General features: G+C 40.5%; 1 protein-coding gene across 1 annotated transcript in view; it reads right to left on the bottom strand.

Annotated features, from left to right (window-relative positions):
* Positions 1-14,998: 14,998 nt before the first annotated feature.
* Positions 14,999-19,113, bottom strand: part of LOC113132452 (guanine nucleotide-binding protein G(o) subunit alpha) — an 85,241-nt gene continuing 81,126 nt past the window's right edge. The window contains exon 8 of the mRNA XM_026310516.2: positions 14,999-17,816. Within this exon, the coding sequence (XP_026166301.1) occupies positions 17,629-17,816 (188 nt within the window). The 3' untranslated portion in view covers positions 14,999-17,628. The remainder of the gene's footprint in view (positions 17,817-19,113) is intronic.

The following is a 19,113-nucleotide window of genomic DNA, read 5'->3' as shown; positions in this document are numbered from 1 at the left end:
GAATTAGAAAACCTGTGACCATGGTGCCTCCAGTGGAGGTACCACAGAAGACAGTCCATGCACTGTGCCCCATGACCTGGCACACAGTGCACCAATTCCCACAGGGATTGTCTCATGTTTCTACAAACACAACTTGATGCTGTAATCATATTAAAATTATAACAAAGGCTTTAGTTGGGTTATCTGAAGGTAAAATGGAAGTGTTAACAAATGGAGAAAATATGGTAATGTTGTCACAACCTTTGACTTTCAAATGCTGCTGCAATAAGTTTAAACTGTTTTAATTTGAATGTGTCCTAAGATACTGTACGCTGGGCAGATTTAGATCAGTGGAGCTGTCTCAGAGACATTTCTGTCTTACACTAGACACCACTCATTGTTCCTCTCATGTACAAACATTACATTTGAGTGAGGAGCTAAGCACATGTCATTGACCTGAATACCTCAGACTGATGGACATTTTTTAAATTCTTATACTTCTAGTCTGTGATTCAATAGTGAATTAGTCTGTAGCCTACCACTGCACTATATTTACATTTCTAAAGCATAAATAGAACTTGATTACAGTGTAAAATCATGTTCAGCAACTTTCCAACTTGCGTTGGTTATTTTCAAAGACTCCCCACCGACACATATAAAATAACTCCTCAACTGACTGACACATTAAAAACTTCCTTCTGTGAAACGGTTGCTGAGCTCACTCAGGACCAGTAGACGGCGGTATGGCAACTCAGTACACCACAAGGAGCCACTGATTACCCACTGCCACCTTCTTTGCTTATGGAGGGGGATGTTGCTGAGAACCCAGGACAGTTGCCATAGCAACCCGAGACTGTCAGACCGTGGAATAAGTAACGTCAGCATTTTTTTTTTCTGCGTCTTTTTTCGACTGTCTCACTGTGGTTACCAACAGCTCTGCCTCTGGTTGTGTGGACACACAGACTGTCTTTACTGAAGTGTGTGTGTGTGTGTGTGTGTGTGTGAGTATGTGTGTGCACCAGACAAACTGAACATGTTCATTTTTGTAAACAAAGCAAATCTGAGAGGCCTAGGCTGGCTGGTATCCTAGCAACAGACAAGCTGGTGGTAGCACTATAAATATCCTTTTGGTGTGTATGTGTGTGTGTTTTGTGGCAGAGACACTATCTATCTATCTCTCTATCTGATTAAACACCAGCAATAAAGGCAAAGCCCTGTGAGAGAGAAGAATGGAAGGATGAAGGAATGGATTCATTGGTGTGAGATCAGGAGGCACTACACAATAACAGTCGATGCTCAACACTTTGTGTTGCTGCAACATCATCAAATCAACATGGTGTTTGGCAGCTTGTCCCGCATTCAGCAAGTCTGATGGGTGTGGTGGTGCAGTGCCATCATCCCACCACAAGGTGGGTCACCTGTTCCACCTGCTGTCTTGCCTTACAAAGACAAAATACTCATGTCAAAGATATCCAATGTCATTATGCAGGTGTATATGGGATACATTAGACATCTTGTAAGGCTTGTGTTTTCAAGTCTCAGTTTATGCATTATAGTGCATTATGAACAATTTATTTGGTCATGCATTGTACAGATAAACTCTACAGAAAATGTGACAGGTGATGTGAAACATTTGCGTGGTACACTGAGGCTATAACTATAAACTGGTAAAATGGTCTTGAAGGAATAGTTTGGCATTTTGAGAAATACATGCTTTGAGGCCAGGAGCTAGTTTAGCAAATGTGGAAAAAAAAGACTGACTGTGTCCTGTAAGCCCCAGTCACTTTCCCCTCAGTGCTGGATTATTGTCTGTTTGCAATGTTTGGCTGTCTGTGGTGTCAGTGTTCTTCTGTGGATTACTGGAGTCTGTTTTCCTGCTTGTTGTTACCCTCCATACATGGGTAATTCCTGGACTCCATTTGGACTCTTTTGGTCTGTGTTTAGTTTGGCTGTGATTTAGAGGTGCTTTATCTTTGTAGCCAAGCTATCTGTGTTATCCTGTTTCAAGTGTTCATGCTAAGCTGATATGTTTTGATTTTATTTAACTGAAACAAGTGGAACAAATATGCAGTTTAGTCAGCACACCTAGTGATGGGTACTTAAAGTACCCTGTTGAGTTTTCCACCACTAACAGTGCTAAGGAGCAATGTTTTTATGAATTGTGCCTGCTGTTTGTCTTGCACAGATGCACTAGGATTAGGACTCACTAGGATAAGAAACTAACCTTTAACTTTATATGATGCTGCCCTCCAGGCATCATGGGGATGTGGCCTGATTTAAGGCTTGTTGCAACTCTTTATTTATCTAAGCAATCTTTAACTGTATTGTGCAAATACAATTATTTTACTGTTCCTGACTGGGCCGGAACCTCGATCGTAAATTTCAGACATGTTTGATATTTATCATTCCTGATCAGGAAGGATTTAACTGAATACCCAATGAGAGCAGGAAGCCTGGGAAACATCACCAACTTTACTTTTACACCTCGTGAACATGGCAGCGCATCGCTACAATACCCAAGCCAAATGAAGCATTGTGTCTTTTTAACGCATCATGCAGGACATACCACAATAGGGCCAACAATGAAAAGAAAGTCACGTTTGATCACAAGAGTTTCTGTGAAATCTCGTGTCTGTGGAATTGCCAATGTGAAATCATTAGGACAAAAAGCAGGTGTGTGGTCTCCTGGTCTGGATGAATCATTCTGAATTTCCCCCATGGGGGATGAATAAACTATCTCTCTCTCTCTCTCTCTCTCTCTCTATCTATCTAGTGTGTGCTTGGAGGATTTTACTGTTCAAATCTGGTTGAAACTGTCCTTTTGTCTGTGGTTTCCCACACGTTGAAAATGAGCCTCATCTTTGATGGAAAGAACACATGAGAGCCATTTACTCAAGGACCTAAACAAGATCAGATAAATTATAATGTTCTGGACTCTCATCTGAAACATAGTGAAGAAGACTGATTGGCTATTCTGGGCAGCAGATCAGAAAACTGAAATACTAGGGAGGATGATCTCTGCACGCAGGTAGGAGTATTACATGGGCTCATATGCCCAGTGGGCAGGAGTGGATCCACTGGACCCAAGACACAAATACCACCCATGCAGAGTGCCAGAACTTGAAGAGGAGGATGAGGGTGCAGGAAGATATTTTGTGTGTAACCTGAAGGTTGCCAGATGGTGGGTGATAGCTGCTGACATCCATAGACACAGATGTGTTGTGATAACTCATTTTCACTTTCAGATTTGCATAGAGTGATGACAAACAGAAGCAGGACAGACTATGAATATTACAGTCCAGACAAGAGTTATTTGGACAGCTACACAATTTCTCTATGCTTTAACATTCAATTTTAAATAAAATAATGGGAAATACAGGCAGTCCCCGAATATCTTTTGGGCAGATATGTGTCATTTCAAAATCAGTCCATGCAAAGTAGAGCTCATATGTGGCTCAGAGTTGGGTCATTTCTAAAAACGCAGAAAAACAAAAATGGGAAAATAACAGAGAGGAAGGAGAACAAGTCTTGTGAATTGCAAATCATTTACACAGTGAAAAAAAAGCCTTTTATGGCTGTGGACCAAGCTAAGAAAGCTCTACAGGAGGTAGGTGAACATATTTCCTTGCCAGTGATGAAGAGAAAATGTAAAGCTTCAGAAGCAGAAAGACCAAGCTGTGATGATGAAACAAATATGAGTCTCTACAGAATAAAAACGATAAAAAGAGGAAACTGTGGACAATAAAAGGAACTAATGATCCAGAGCATAACACCTCATCTGACATTCACTGCTGACAGAAGCAACAGGATGAATACAAGCGTACAGGAACATCCTGTGTGCAGATTCAGCTAAATGCATCAAAACCTGGACAACATTTTACCAGTCATCAGGACAATAGTGCTAAACTTTGTTTCTGATGTGTTACATCTTCTCTATTTAAGATTGAATGCACTGTAGTATCCTAATATTCCTATCCTAATATTTATGATTTGCAACGAATGGCAGTGCTGACATCACAGAATCTGCACATGAATTGAGGGAAACCTTAGCATGCTTTTCATTCATTATCAAGCTGATGTGTCCAGTATTAGCAGTGTGATGTTTTTAGAAGATATTTATTGTGGAGCTATGGTAAGTGCCAGTAAGTACATTTCCATCCACCAGTTTTATTATGTATTTTCAATTAGGACTTAAAAAAAAACAACATAAATTGATTTAACATCAGTCCAACGTTCCTCCTGCTACAGTGCTGATAATGAGACTTTGCTACAGTATATACATAAAACAATCATAACTCTGTATCCACTGCCAACCATAGGTCTAAATGAGAATTTATTCGGTCCATCCCATCAGCTTCAGATGCTCTTTGTACTAACGTTAATTAGAAACATTAGCATGTTATTTTGCTAAAGTAAGATGGTGAACATGTTAAACATTACATCTGCTTAACAGGAGCATGTTAGCATTGTCACTGTGAGCATATCAGCTCTGCTGTGTCTGTGTTCAGCCCCTCAGTCTGTAGCATGGCCTTAGACTTGTAGCTCTTGGTTTTGTGCCCAAAATACAAATTTGTTTTTAACTGACCCAATAAAAGGCTAACATATGACACTGACGTCACTATTTATGCGTTGCAAATTAAACATTCTTGTGATCAACAACTGAATGTTTTGTTTCGAGCTGTGTGTGCTCAGTCACAGTCACTACTTAAAGTTGAACCACAATGCAGGTGATTTAGTAGATTTGGCAGTGGGCCCGGTTCATTAAATTGGCAGGCTTCTGGCTAAACATCCCAAGCTGAATGGGTGATCGCTAATTCTGCTTGATCTCAGTACAGACTTCTTAAAAATTGTAGCAGGGCTCTGATGGGTGATAAGCTTTGCCCCCCCCCCCCCCCCGCTGCCCCTCCAGCTTCTCCTCATTTCCATCTGTCTCTCATCTCCGTCCCTTCCACCTCCCCATTTTTCCTCTCCGCTTCTTCACTCCATCACAAATCTCCTTCAATTTTCAGAATAACCAACACAGCTTTTCCTGTGCTAAAAAGCAATGCCAGCACAATGCTAACTTTCATACTGAAAGGCAACAATTAGTGATCTTCCCGGGTAATTAACTGTGATGTATTGCTTGTGCAGTGTAAGGTTTCGTATGAAAAATCAGGCAAATTCCAGCACATAGAGAACCTGCTTAACAGCTTTTTAGCTGCAATATATCATGTCCCTGGAAAATGAACTTGAAGGGGCCAACAACTACCAACAGGAATCAACAGGACAGAAAATATTCTCTGTAACTCAATTCAGATTATTCCCTAATCAATGAAAGTCTTTAGTGAATTACTGGTGGTTGAACATATATATGATGCTGCCTTTCTCCAAGTTGGAGTTTATATATCTTGGACTTAGTATTACAGGAACTTTAAAACATTGGAATGATGCATTTGACCAGCTTGCATAAACGTTAAATGTAATATGGTCCATTTTCTCTAATAAAAAGAATCAACTTGTCTCAGCTGTTCCTATTAAATGTGAAATAAAACTGAGCCCCAAGTGTGGTCTGTTGTTTAATTAAGTGTGAGTTGAAATGAGAACCAATGTGATGGTGCCTTCCTGTTTCTCCAGCATAAGAGGCCATTCTGTTCCAGCTCCATTAATATTTGATTTTTAGACGTGTCATTTGGATTTATGATCATGACTGTAAGGTTAAAGTGCCCACTTTCAGATTCAAAGCTGTTGTATTTCCATATCAGTTGAACATTAAAATTCTACAAAGTCTAAGTATTTTAGGAAGATTAGAGAAACCAGGATGTTTCTGTGATTGACCAGCAAATTCAGTCACAAACTCAGTGGATCATGTACATGTAGGCAAACATTCACTAACCTGGCCAGCCAGACTAACTCTTTCTTTGTATTCTATACAAAGAATAGAAAAAAAAATAGAATATTCATTGGTTGAGATGGATTTCCAGGGGGTGGGCAAATGGATGCAGAATAAAACAATCAGAGAAATGAAGGATATGACACCTGTGGTAATGCAGAGACACTAGTGAATAACTGTTGTCATTTTTGTTGTAAAAACATGAGATTACAAAGTGTCACTAGTTCTCTGCACATTTTTGGATGGAGTAAACAGAAAAAGCAAGCTGTAGAAAGATTTGTGGACTTGGGAGTGGCATTGAGAAACGTTACGACCGAGCCAGTGCATACATACAAGACTTGTTTAAATCTGATTGTATGACTGGAGCGTAAAGCCCACCCCATTGCAGATAAATGGCTGTGAATGGCCTGGCTCATCTGAGGCTGCAGGAAAAGACTCTCTATGGCAGGGGGTCCAGACCTACATTCTTTCACTAAGAGGGGGAGTGGGTCTGGCTGGCCAGGCTAAAAACTCCATAGAAACTAACATCAAGGTGATGGCTGCAGTATAGACTTATGAGACCACCCCCACAGAAGATAGCTAATCTGCTGATGTCTGAAGTAAACAGGTGCAAAAGGTGACACTCTGCACAGTCTTAGTGAATGACATCACTGTGGCTGCAAACTAAATTAAAGCTGAGAGTCCATCCATCCATCTTCTATACCCGCTTTTCCTGTTCAGGGTCACGGGGATCCGCTGGAGCCTATCCCAGCTCTCTCTCGGGTGGAAGGCAGGGGTACACCCTAGACAGGTCACCAGTCTGTCGCAGGGCCACATATAGACACACAAAGACAGACAACCTCACACACTCACACTCACTCCTACGGGCAATTTTAGAGTCACCAATCAACCTGACATGCATGTTTTTGGACTGTGGGAGGAAACCGGAGTACCCGGAGTAAACCCACGCAAGCACAGGGAGAACATGCAAACTCCACACAGAAAGGCCGGGATGCGAACCCACGACCTTCTTGCTGTGAGGCAACAGTGCTAACCACTCAGCCACCATGCTGCCCTAAGCTGAGAGTCATTACTTTAAAATCATAATTATAGTTTCATGTCAAAGTGCTGGAGTACAGAGTCAACAACCCGAAATATGGTCTAAAAATGTTGCTGCTAAAAGGCTCATCTACCTTTACCTTTCTTTGCTGGCTGTGTTTTCACTGGAACCTGAAGTGTTTTAACTATAGGAGTAAAGATCTTGACACTGTAGAACCACAAAGTATATTAAACCAGCACAAAATACACCAAATTAAATCTGACAGGTATTTCTTTTCCATATAAAACCCCTCTTCCTTTATTGATCATAATGGCTTGCAAGCTGGCAATGCGCATCATATTTCTGGTGTTACTCTCTGCACATCAATATTAAAATGACTGCTCTAGTAAGGATCCTGCACTGACTTGTGCACAGCACTTCCAAAACTTCCCATTGGGGATTTTTGTCAGAAATGAGCACAATTATGCATAAGAATTACACGGTCATACAGTGCAGATTTAAAAAATGTTTTTTATTGGGACTCATCATTCTCAGGGCAGGTTCATTTTCCCCCATGTCTTCAGTAATATTTTTGCTCCTCTGAGTGGTGTAGCATATGTAGCATACACGAGGCAACGTGACACAAGGTAATATATTACGAAGTGCTGTGTTGCAGAATGTAATTTTCTTGTTATTCTCTCAAGCAGAAAAAGTCAGTGCACCATTTCCTCTGAATTAAAAAGTAGCACAGTGTTTTTCTATTCAGCAGAAAATAATGAGATTCTTTGCCACTTGCAGTTCTCTTCAATATGACTTCCATGTGTGAAGTAGTTAGGCAGGGAGCTGATGTGACTGCTGTTATCTTCTGTTTCACTTGATGATGATTCATTGACGATTTCATCGGGATTTAAAAATATCTCGTGCACAGCATCTCTAGCGAGGAGGTGAGGTCATTCAGAGCAGGATTTAAGATTCCTGATTCTCTGATGCAGCTATCAGCCACTCTGCTTGTTAGTCAATTTTCACCCTGCTAAATCAAAAATCAATATCTGCTCCTCTAGTCTGCTGTTTGCTCTGTTGTGCTTTTGACTTTTTGGTTTGGTGTTTTTTTCTGGATCCTCAGCAAGAGGAGAGACCACAGGAATATCACCAGGTGGTCCAGGAGCTTTGCCTGGATGATGGTCACTTCAGAGCTTCCTTCACGATAAATAACAGACACTGAAAATCTGCTGGCTAGCCATGGGGTTAAAGCTTGCCTGGTGTGTTGCTGAAAGATGGTAAAAGACAAAGACAGCTAAAATTAGCTGAACATAAACCATGAATGCTACAGCCATAAAAACAACCTACCCAAGATCTGAAGTCACACACTAATTTGCCTCCAGACCTGTTGTTTCCTGTTGACATTGTGGTAATTACAGTTCAGCAACAGCCACCATTAATTTCTCCTCCATAGTGTTTCCACTTGCTGTTGCCATCACCTCTCAATTCATCTCATTGGACATCTGGAAAAAAAGCGCCAACAATGTTGATCAGGGTGCAGCTGCCACATGTAGAGCTCCTCTTCATATTGACTGGAGGTGGTCTGCATGACAGAGCTGCATAATACTGAGGATGATGAGTTTCAGTGTTGTCTCAACTGTAGGGCGTCCAGGGTGCTTCTTCATAAAAATGCAAGGTAAACCGTGTGGGGAAGAATGCACGCCGCAAAGTGTCGTGTTTATGTTCAAGCAGTCCAGAAGCAAAGGATGAAGATGTGACGTTGTAATAGAGTGGCAAAATCAACACAGGGAAGAGACTGGGGTGGGAAGATGGGTGAACACAACACACAGGATACAGTTTTCTGAGACAACATCTGGCAAGATATTACTATTTCAGAGATCTAGATTAAAAGCTACATGGTTGGTTAGGTTATAATATGTGAAATGACACATTCATATACTGCTGTGACAAAGTGAGGTACACTGTTGTGGGACAAATAAAGGTTCATCATCTCTCCACTCCTCTCCCCTCCACTCTCTTCTCTTCTCCTCATATGCTTATGCAACTAAACATACAAACCATATAAAAGATAAAACTTTTGGTCAAATCTCGAAAATGTCAGTACGCAGTTAAAAGGAAGCATTAAACCTGCTTATGCAAAGTCACATCTAAACTGAGTCAAGTAGGTAGGATTCAGAGTGTTCCTCTATTACACCCCCTCCATCCCTGTTAGTTCACCCTCCCTCCTTCTTAGTTGCTGTCTGATGGATCTCTCCATCTGCCCAGCCTCTCTCTTCTTCTCTCTCTGCTATGCTTGAACCCAGTGAACCAGGCTTTTCTTCACAGAAAATCTGCCACAACAGCAAGGATGAAAGACTCCTCTCTCTGCATCCTAACACTCTAGCTCACATTTACTATTCTAAGCTGTTCTTCCTGATCTGTGTGTGCATGTGCAATGATTCATGCCAATAGGACCCGAAATACTCCTCTATAAGAGACCAGTGTGTGTGTTATCCAGTCAAGCGTCTATGCAGCATCAATAAACTTATGACACCGTTCGATGGGAATATGTGTTTCCACCGCAGAGACACAGATATACAGTATGCATTATCAACACAGATCAGCGTGCCACTAGTAAAGCAGAGGGTGAGTAAGTGAATGGCATTTCCTGCTGACAGTAAGTGTGTGAAGAAAATACAGAGAAATGGGCAGCATGCATTCTTGCAGTATTGCCCATAAGTGGCCATCTCTTGTTTTTGAGTGCGCGATTTAATTTGACTTATTTTGTGTGAGAATGCAGTAGATGCTTTTGTCCTCCTGAGGTATGCCAACTCACTTCCTCCCAGTGGGGGCCAACACAGGAAGCAGCATGTTTATGTCTCTCTGTTATCATGTGTGTGTTTACGTAAAGTATTAGAGATGGATATTTGAACCATGAAACCACTTCCCAGCATTTTCATTTTCTAAACACAAAGGAAAATCCCTTCTATTTATCACAGCACATTAGCCCCATTCCTATCATGAAATATTTAAACTGTGAGTAGTAGAGTCTAGAAATGCAGTAGACACATTGGACACACACATACCAGGTAACACACGGGTTGACCGCGATGCAAAAGTAACTAAGTACATTTACTGAACTACAGTTCTGAGGTCCTTCTTCTTAAACCTAAGGTCAAAACTTTGGGCACACCATCCCTTTCAAAAGTGTTCATCCTCCCTGCTAAATCACTAATTTCACTAGATAACAATGAATACATTCACATGTATTAACTTGTATTCATGAAATAGTAGCAGGTAATTTGAGTTTTACAGTGCAAAATATTTTTTTTAGAAACGATGGAATATGCTGTTTGCAAAAACTAAACAAAAAAAAAGCAAACAAACCGTATTTGTGACATAATAAATGTAAGAGAAGGTTGTAGAGACTCCATGTTTGCTGATCGTATGTCAGCACATTCCTTTTTTGTGAAATCAATGTGGACTCCACTGCAACAAAGGTGGACAAAACAGAAGGTCCTTTGGTATTATCACTATGTGGTCTTTCCTACTTGTCCAATTACTCACATGGGTCTTGCTTGTTCTCTTTCCACCAGCTTTCCACTCTCTCTCCTTCTGTTTTGAGTGCTCAGGTTGCAAGTCTGATTAGATTAACAGGGCTGGATTATTTTTAAATACATGCCTGTGCTAACACGGCCACTTAGGAGAAAGAGTCTGCAGACACATCTGCTGGCAGCCTTGTCAGTGTGGCTGCTGTGGAACCATGTTAGTGCTCAGGGAGGTTATAAATTATTTTTGGGAAGACAACTGTAAAAAAAACTTGGTAACATTGCAATGAATAGTGATGAAAATAAAACTACTGCACATTTTGTGAAGTACAGTATCTCACAGAAGTGAGTATACCCCTCACATTTTTGTAAATAATTTATTATATCTTTTCATGTGACAACACTGAAGAAATGACACTTTGCTACAATGTAAAGTAGTGAGTGTACATCTTGTATAACAGTATAAATTTGCTGTCCCCTCAAAATAACTCAACACACAGCCATTAATGTCTAAACCGCTGTAAACAAAAGTGAGTACACCCCTAAGTGAAAATGTCCAAATTGGGCCCAAAGTGTCAAAATTCTGTGTGAGCACCATTATTTTCCAGCACTGCCATAACCCTCTTGGGCATGGAGTTCACCAGAGCTTCACAGGTTGACACTGGAATCCTCTTCCACTCCTCCATGATGACATCACAGAGCTGGTGGATGTTGGAGACCTTGCGCTCCTCCACCTTCCGTTTGAGGATGCCCCACAGATGCTCAATAGGGTTTAGGTCTGGAGACAAGGTGGGCCATCACCTTTACCCTCAGCTTCTTTAGCAAGGCAGTGGTCATCTTGGAGGTGTGTTTGGGGTCGTTATCATGCTGGAATACTGCCCTGTGGCCAAGTCTCCGAAGGGAGGGGACCATGCTCTGCTTCAGTATATCACAGTACATGTTGGCATTCATGATTCCCTCAATGAACTGTAGCTCCCCAGTGCTGGCAGCACTCATGCAGCCAAAGACCATGACACTCCCACCACCAGGCTTGACTGTAGGCAAGACACACTTTTCTTTGTACTCCTCACCTGGTTGCCGCCAGACACGCTTGACACCATCTGAACCAAATAAGTTTATCTTGGTCTCATCAGACCACAGGACACGGTTCCAGTAATCCATGTCCTTAGTCTGCTTGTCTTCAGCAAACTGTTTGCGGGCTTTCTTGTGCATCATCTTTAGAAGAGGCTTCCTTCTGGGGTGACAGCCATGCAGACCAATTTGATGCGTATGGTCTGAGCATTGACAGGCTGACCGCCCACCCCTTCAACCTCTGCAGCAATGCTGGCAGCACTCATACGTCTATTTCCCAAAGTCAACCTCTGGATATGACGCTGAGCACGTGCACTCAACTTCTTTGGTCGACCATGGCGAGGCCTGTTCTGAGTGGAACCTGTCCTGTTAAACCGCTATATGGTCTTGGCCACCGTGCTGCAGCTTTGTGGGTCTTGGCAATCTTCTTATAGCCTGGGCCATCTTTATGTAGAGCAACAATTCTTTTTTTCAGATCCTCTGAGAGTTCTCTGCCATGAGGTGCCATGTTGAACTTCCAGTGACCAGTATGAGAGACTGAGAGCAATAACACCAAATTCACACTGAGAACTTGTAACACTAACGAGTCACATGACACCGGGGAGAGAAAATGGCTAATTGGGCCCAATTTGGACATTTTCACTTAGGGGTGTACTCACTTTTGTTGCCAGCGGTTTAGACATTAATGGCTGTGTATTGAGTTATTTTGAGGGGACAGCACATTTACACTGTTATACAAGATGTGCACTCACTACTTTACATTGTAGCAAAGTGTCATTTCTTCAGTGTTGTCACATGAAAAGATATAATAAATTATTTACAAAAATGTGAGGGGTGTACTCACTTCTGTGAGATACTGCACATACAGTTCCTATTAAACCTCCCTGACAATACACATACACGCGCACAAACGTCTCCACTTGTACTGACTGCTCCCCAAGGCAGCGGCATCCTGTGGTGGGATACTGCAATGTTTTAACAATACATCAGGAACTACCAGCATCTGACGGCACAACAGTCACAGCCAAAAAGAAGAATGCAACTAACAAACTAACTAGTATTTACGTAAACGTTTTCAAATAAAGCTTGGCGTTAACAGAAATGATCATGTTACTGTTGTTTGCTTGCTTACTAACTCCCCCTCTCTCCCACACACATGCCCACAGTCCAAAAGCCGAGGGGAGATGCTGTGCAGCTCTGTCCTGTCTGTCTTTGCTGTAACATCTTCCCTCTTTCTCTGCTTTCAGTTACTATGGTTACAGGGATGCTCTGAAACCTGTTTAAGATTCAAAATAACAACTTTTAATTTTAGTATATCAATCAATGCAAAATCATGAATGTTTTTAGTAAATTTAGTAAGATAACATTCCTACATTTTTTTGTTTCCTTTGTACAGGGTGTTTGCACTAAGGTAAGGTAAAATCCATTATCTTTGCTTTGCAAGGCCTTTACCTCAGCAAATATGGAAAATAATTATAATAAAAAAAACAAACACCATGATATTGGCTTTATTTATCAGCTGTCAGCCTTCAGACTCCACATCGGTCGACCACTAACACTCACACCTACGGGCACATTTCTAATGAATGTATTCATAAAATGTCATTTTCTTTTTGTTAATGAAGAATAAAGTGCAGAACTGCAGTGCTTTATAATATTGTATGCCTCTATTTTCTCTCTACTTTAATGAAGTGCATCAGTTAGCTAGCTCCTTATTGCCCAGTGCGGCAGACTATAGCTCCCAGAGCTGGAGCTGATGAGCCCTCAGCTCGTGTCCCTTGACGATATTCACACCATAAAACTATCAACAGACACTTTCTCAGTCACAGCAACAATGACCAGTTGGATTTATCACAATGTTCAGCAGGTTTACTTCATAACTTTCCAGCTTACCTGTTTTGTTTTGTTTTGTTTTTTTAGCGTCAATGTGAGCGCCACCCGCGCTGGCGTCTTCTTCTTCTCCTCTTTTTCTTGCTGTGGCAGACCACCAGTGCTAAAGGTGCTGCCACCTTTTTCCACCAGAATGTGTTGCATCATGGCTTCAATAACTAAAAATGACGACTGACTCTTAGAGTGCATTAGTCACAGGGGCCCTAACCATAGAGCTGTGCATGCAGTGAATTATACCATAACCATTTGCTGTTTGTTTTTACCTCCAGATAAATGGCTTAGAGAAAATATTGTTGGACTAAAAAAAACTGCCTGGTTGTCTGTGTGTTGTCGTTCTGTATATTGCTATTGACTGGATTGTTGACTGATTTGATTGCTCATGCAAATAAATGACACTGGAGAAAAGTAAACAACATGACAATAGCCAAACAATATTGATTCATCAGTTTAGTCAGTTCCTGGGCTCATTTAGTCTTATTTTATTCCTGATGGTAAAAAAATACACCACCAGACTTCCATCACTGTAATCAGCAAACATAATCTATAGCTATGCTATCAGCTTTGTGTGGCTGCATTTATTTGCTAACATGCTCATAATGATGTTTACTCCTAACCAGGTCTAATGTTTACTGTGTTCACCATTTGAGTTTAATGTGTTAGCAGGATAACATTTGCTATTTGGCACAAGGCACAAAGATGAGGCTGGTAGGAATGCCATTAATATTGCAGGCACATTGGTCTTAAATGAATTTTGCCAACATACTGGTGCTGCTGTAGATGACGGGGCAGGGGATCACCAGTATTATTACAACCAACCCTGAGGGAGCCACGAACATCTATACAAAATATCACCGCAACCAATCCAAAAGTTGCTGTGTCGTCAAACCTCTTGGACTCACTTCTCCCCAGTTTATTCCAGTGCCATAAAAACCAGACTATGACTTTTACTGTAGTACTCAAAAAACAAATGTAAAGAAACACTGTAAGGAAGATATTGCTCCAGTATCTGTACCTACTTTGAAAAGTCAGAGTCATTGTTGGTCTATATGTCCTTGTTGTCTGGTCACTGTGAGGATACCCGGGCCAGCAGTTTTGCCTCCTGACATTTTCCCCCTCTGTGACTGCAGCAGGACTGGGCTGCCTGCTGCTGGCTGTAGGACACCCAGCTGTAAACAGCAAGAGCTTATTAAAATGCAATTATGAGAGCTCATCAGCCCAGTGTCATAAGGTGTCACAGTGAGCACCAACACTAATCCTGATCCTGGGTTCAGTTTCTACCAACAGATTCTATTTCCAGTTGCTGAAAGTGTTTTACATTTCTGCATGGTGGGCTGTTTACTGAATATTATTACATATTTGATGCCATCTTGCTACGCACTTTAATTAAATGTTGCATCTGTAACTCCAGCATTTACTGAGTAAAGTGACTAATTTTAGAGAACTTATGTTTCACTTGCAGGTTTCTACTTCTGCAGCATCTAGAGCATTTCCACCAGTAAATTTAAGCCTGGAAATGATCTGCTCCAAAATACTCTAAATATTTATGTGAATGTGTGACACAAGCTGGGAGCAGTAAGAACACACAGACACTGTGATCCTGAAGGACTTGGAGACAACAACAGATTGGCTTTTTTGTAGTCATGAAAACAGTGGCTTTTTAATGTAAACACTACATTCGATTGGTTTTTCCAGCACGGACATCCCACATGAAATAACAACCATTCACTAAAGAGGAGTAGGGAGAGAGAGAGAGAGAGAGAAAAAAGCTGCACAGAAAAAAGCATTCACTGGGTAAAAACAGAACAAAGAGAAGGTAAAAGTAAAAAAAAAAAACAATGAAGGTAACAGGAACAAATGCCAAAGAACAGGTATATCATGTCATTATACACAGTTATTTTCTCTTTTAAAAACTAGAAATCAAGAAGGCAGGAAAGAGAGGTCTATACAGATAGATGGAGCGATAGATCGATGAGAGCAAACATAGATTAGGTATGAATAGATACATTTCCAAATCTACTTATTGTGTATGTGTGTGTGTGTGAGTGCGAGCAAGTGTGTGTAAGATGTGAGAACTGTGCTTTTCATTGTAGACCTGGAAGGTTTGTGTTAAACTGAAAAGAGACGAAGAAGAAGAAGGAGGAGGAGGAAGAGGAGAAAGGAGCATGACTTTATACAGCGTTTATGTGTGATCATGCGGCGTCCCTAACTAGCGGACGCAGCGAGAAACGTGCTCTCCCCAAAAAAAGTGGTTTGATTTTTTTTTTCTGAAATAATAAAAAATAGATATTGTTATAATATTATATTTAATCGTTCTGAGTCAGGCTAAAGTGAGGACACGGTTCTAATGCGGGGAAACAGGCAAAAACGGTAAAAGGAGGGGGGTGGGTTGGGGCACAGTTCAGAGCATTACAACAACACAGGGTCTGTCTGAGATCACTGTGGTTCCAAACCAGCTCGCTGTCAAACTGGATGCAAAACATCTTATTTAAAAAGGGAGATATAGAGAAAAATGTCCTGTAGCTACAAAGCACAAGAAAGGTTATCTTTTGAGAATATTACAGGTTCATCATGATCGTTGTTGTTGATAGTGAAGTAATACCCATGTTTATTGGTTTTATTATTGTAGCAGTAAGTGTAGATTTTCTGTTCTTTGAATTTTTGCATCAAGGCAAGTATCCGCGAATCTACACTTCTTCCCAGCCACCCGCATGACCTTTCAACCCTTCAAAACTGTGACTCTCTTTTCCCTTTCACAAACCAATCACCTCCCTTCTTCAGTTGCTGCTAGCCATCTTATCTTTTTTATATTTTTTTCCCAATTTTTTTTCATCTTTTACAATTTTTATTAAAAGGATTTTTTTTTATTAAAGTTTATATTTTTGTTTTATGAATTAACTGGTCTCTTTATACAAAGGCTTGAGTATTTCATGCTATCTGTGTCAGGGTTGTGGGAGGAAGAGGAGAAGAGGAAGGAGAGAGGGGAGAGAAGGGCTGGCAAGAAGGGGAGGGTCTTTTGAACCAGAAATCAGGACACCAGGGTGTGCAAACAGAAGGCGACGGAAGAAGAGAGACAGATGGAGGTGAGAGACATAAAGGCATGATGTGTGTAAAGACAGAAAGACAGGTACTGTATGTGTCTGACATAAGATCAATCAATAAATAAATTAATAAATTATTCAACCATTATCAAACAAGGACGGGGCTTAAATGGAGAATGTTAGTTGGTCTAGTTGGTCTAGTTGGTCTACAGTGAGAAAGGTGGAGTTATAACGCTGTGTACTTGCTTCTAAAAGCTTAGCTATCTACAGTACAGTACCTCTATTACATGGCACTGATAGGACATTTAGCACATTTCCTATTGGCTCTCAGGCTCAGCCATGACCAGTGGATAATGGTAAGGCCAGGTTCAGGAAACAGGGAGCCACATTTCCTGTCAACGAAAACCAGGTTGCGGGAAGTAAAATGATACTCAACACAAAAAAGAAACTGACAACAAACGTCTTAAAACCAACATGTCTAATGTAAACATAAAGACTAATGTTAAAGTCAGTGTTGTCGGGTTTCAGCAGGTTGCGATGGTTTTTGGTTGACCTGCGTTTCTTTTAGTGATATCAACATAGTTCCGCAAAAGTTGTTGTTACATAATCACGACTAGCAAAAACAAAGTAATACACAAATAAAGGGGTCAAGGTGAAGCAAAAATCTGAAAACGAATCAGTGTACAGACTGATAACTTCCAATAAATATACATACGATCAACAAAAATAAAACAGAAGTCATATTCATAGTAAAAAAAAAAAAAAAAAAAAAAAAAAAAAAATACAGCTTTTGTTTTTGTTAACAAAAGACATGGCTGAGAAAGAAAAAGCGAGAAGAACAGGGAACAGAGGCTTTCAGTGACTTTGTTCAAGAAGTTTTCAAGGCTGAGGGGTTTCATGTTTTCTACTAAAACAAATTTCTCTGCTTGGCAACAGGCTGAAGAATGTCAGGACGACAAGTCGGAGCGAGGAGAGACGAGAACTAAAAATATATATATATTTATATATACGTATGCCTATTTTTTTTTAAAATTATCCTCAATATTAATATGTACCTAGTTGTATTTTGCTTTCTTTTTTCTTTAAATAATCAGCAGAATCATCATCGTCATCATCACCATCATCGTTTCCCCAGCAGTGTCAAAGGAACAGGAATAAGGAGGGGGAGCAGGACAGAAAGGGCAGGAGAAGAGAGGGGACAACGGGGGAAGGACATTACGGGGTGTGTGGGCGTGCTCAGTACAAGCCACACCCTCGCAGGTTGTTGGCGATGATGATGTCGGTCACAGCGTTAAACACCACCTGGATGTTTCCTGTATCTGTGGCACAGGTCATGTGACAGTAGATTTCCTTATTTGGAGAGCGGTTCTTGCTCTCGAACTGTGCTTGGATATAGGCTGCTGCGTCGTCATAGGTGTTGGGTCCTGGAGAGAGACACAGAGATGATACTGTTCACATACTGTGTTGAGGGGCTATTAAAACTCCCTCCACTGATTTCACTGGTCTGCAAATATTGGGAAATTATTGACCTCTGAGAGAAATTGTGCAAATTCTTACATATTTTGATGAGATGAATTAGAAAACAGGTGATAAAGGTGCTGGTTGGCTGAAGTTTTCAAGATATTCCACGATAAAGATTTATAATTATCTATACACAGGTGAGTATATTTGCCTACAAGGGAGGAGGGATCCTGCTGCCTCGTAACTTCTTGACAAATTACGGTAGAACAATGAAAATGGTACCACACAAAAGTTTATAAATATATCTTCACTTTGATACTAAAGATTATAACCTAACTGTAAATTATTGATCTTTTATTTGCAAATGGTGACTGGTCTGAGTGTGGGTGTGGTTATCCACTTTGTTTTCTAGGTTTGAATCCGAAGGACACAGCTACAGTTTTTATACCATATGGAAGCTTATAAACATGTGATGAATAATACAAGATAATACTCAGTTACTTTATAACTAAATAGATGTTTCAGTTGGTTTACTGTGTGGTAAAAGCCCAAATTAGAGAATAGGTACTCATCAAAGGGTGCTGTTTATCTCTAAGGTACCAGGTCTACCAAAACAATTTCTGCTCTGCAGAGTCCATTTGTCTTGGCCAGATACTGTCTTTTTGACATATCATGAAAATGTTATATGAAACACCAATTAATGAATAGAAAGTTAGATTACTGTTATCAATAAAAAGATAAATTTGTAATGATTGCTATGGCACCATTCTCATTGCTATATCACATTTTGCAGAAAAGATATGGAGCATAATCACAGACCTCCCTCCTCATTAAATCATTAAATTATTTTGCAATTTTGACCTGAAGCTGTAACTTGGAAACTGCAGCCAATTAACACTCAGGACTTAATTTTCCTTTATTAGTGACCCAATTCTGTAAAATTTAGCTACTTTCATTTCCGAGGCTTTCTCCTTGTAGACACTGTTTTACACTGGGGTTGGAATTGAAACCCCACTAACTCCATTAAATTCTTGTCAAAATCTGCTACTGTGAAAAATACCTCACTGTCAGTGAATGTAATCCTAGGCTCATGTAAAGACTTGTTGCTTCCACCACATAAACCAAGTAAAATGATTTGTCGCTGGGAAGAAATCATTTTAAAATAACATTGACCATATTTTACCAAGTCTGTCATTGTGACAATGACCCCTTAAAACTTAAACTGTACCTAGACTACACTACAGCCTCGCAGAACCTGCT

The sequence above is a fragment of the Mastacembelus armatus genome, chromosome 6 (assembly GCF_900324485.2).
Source record: "Mastacembelus armatus chromosome 6, fMasArm1.2, whole genome shotgun sequence".
NCBI classification, from domain to species: Eukaryota; Metazoa; Chordata; class Actinopteri; order Synbranchiformes; family Mastacembelidae; genus Mastacembelus; species Mastacembelus armatus.
Note: the sequence above shows the minus strand (reverse complement) of the source record. Positions and strands in the feature narration are given on the sequence as shown.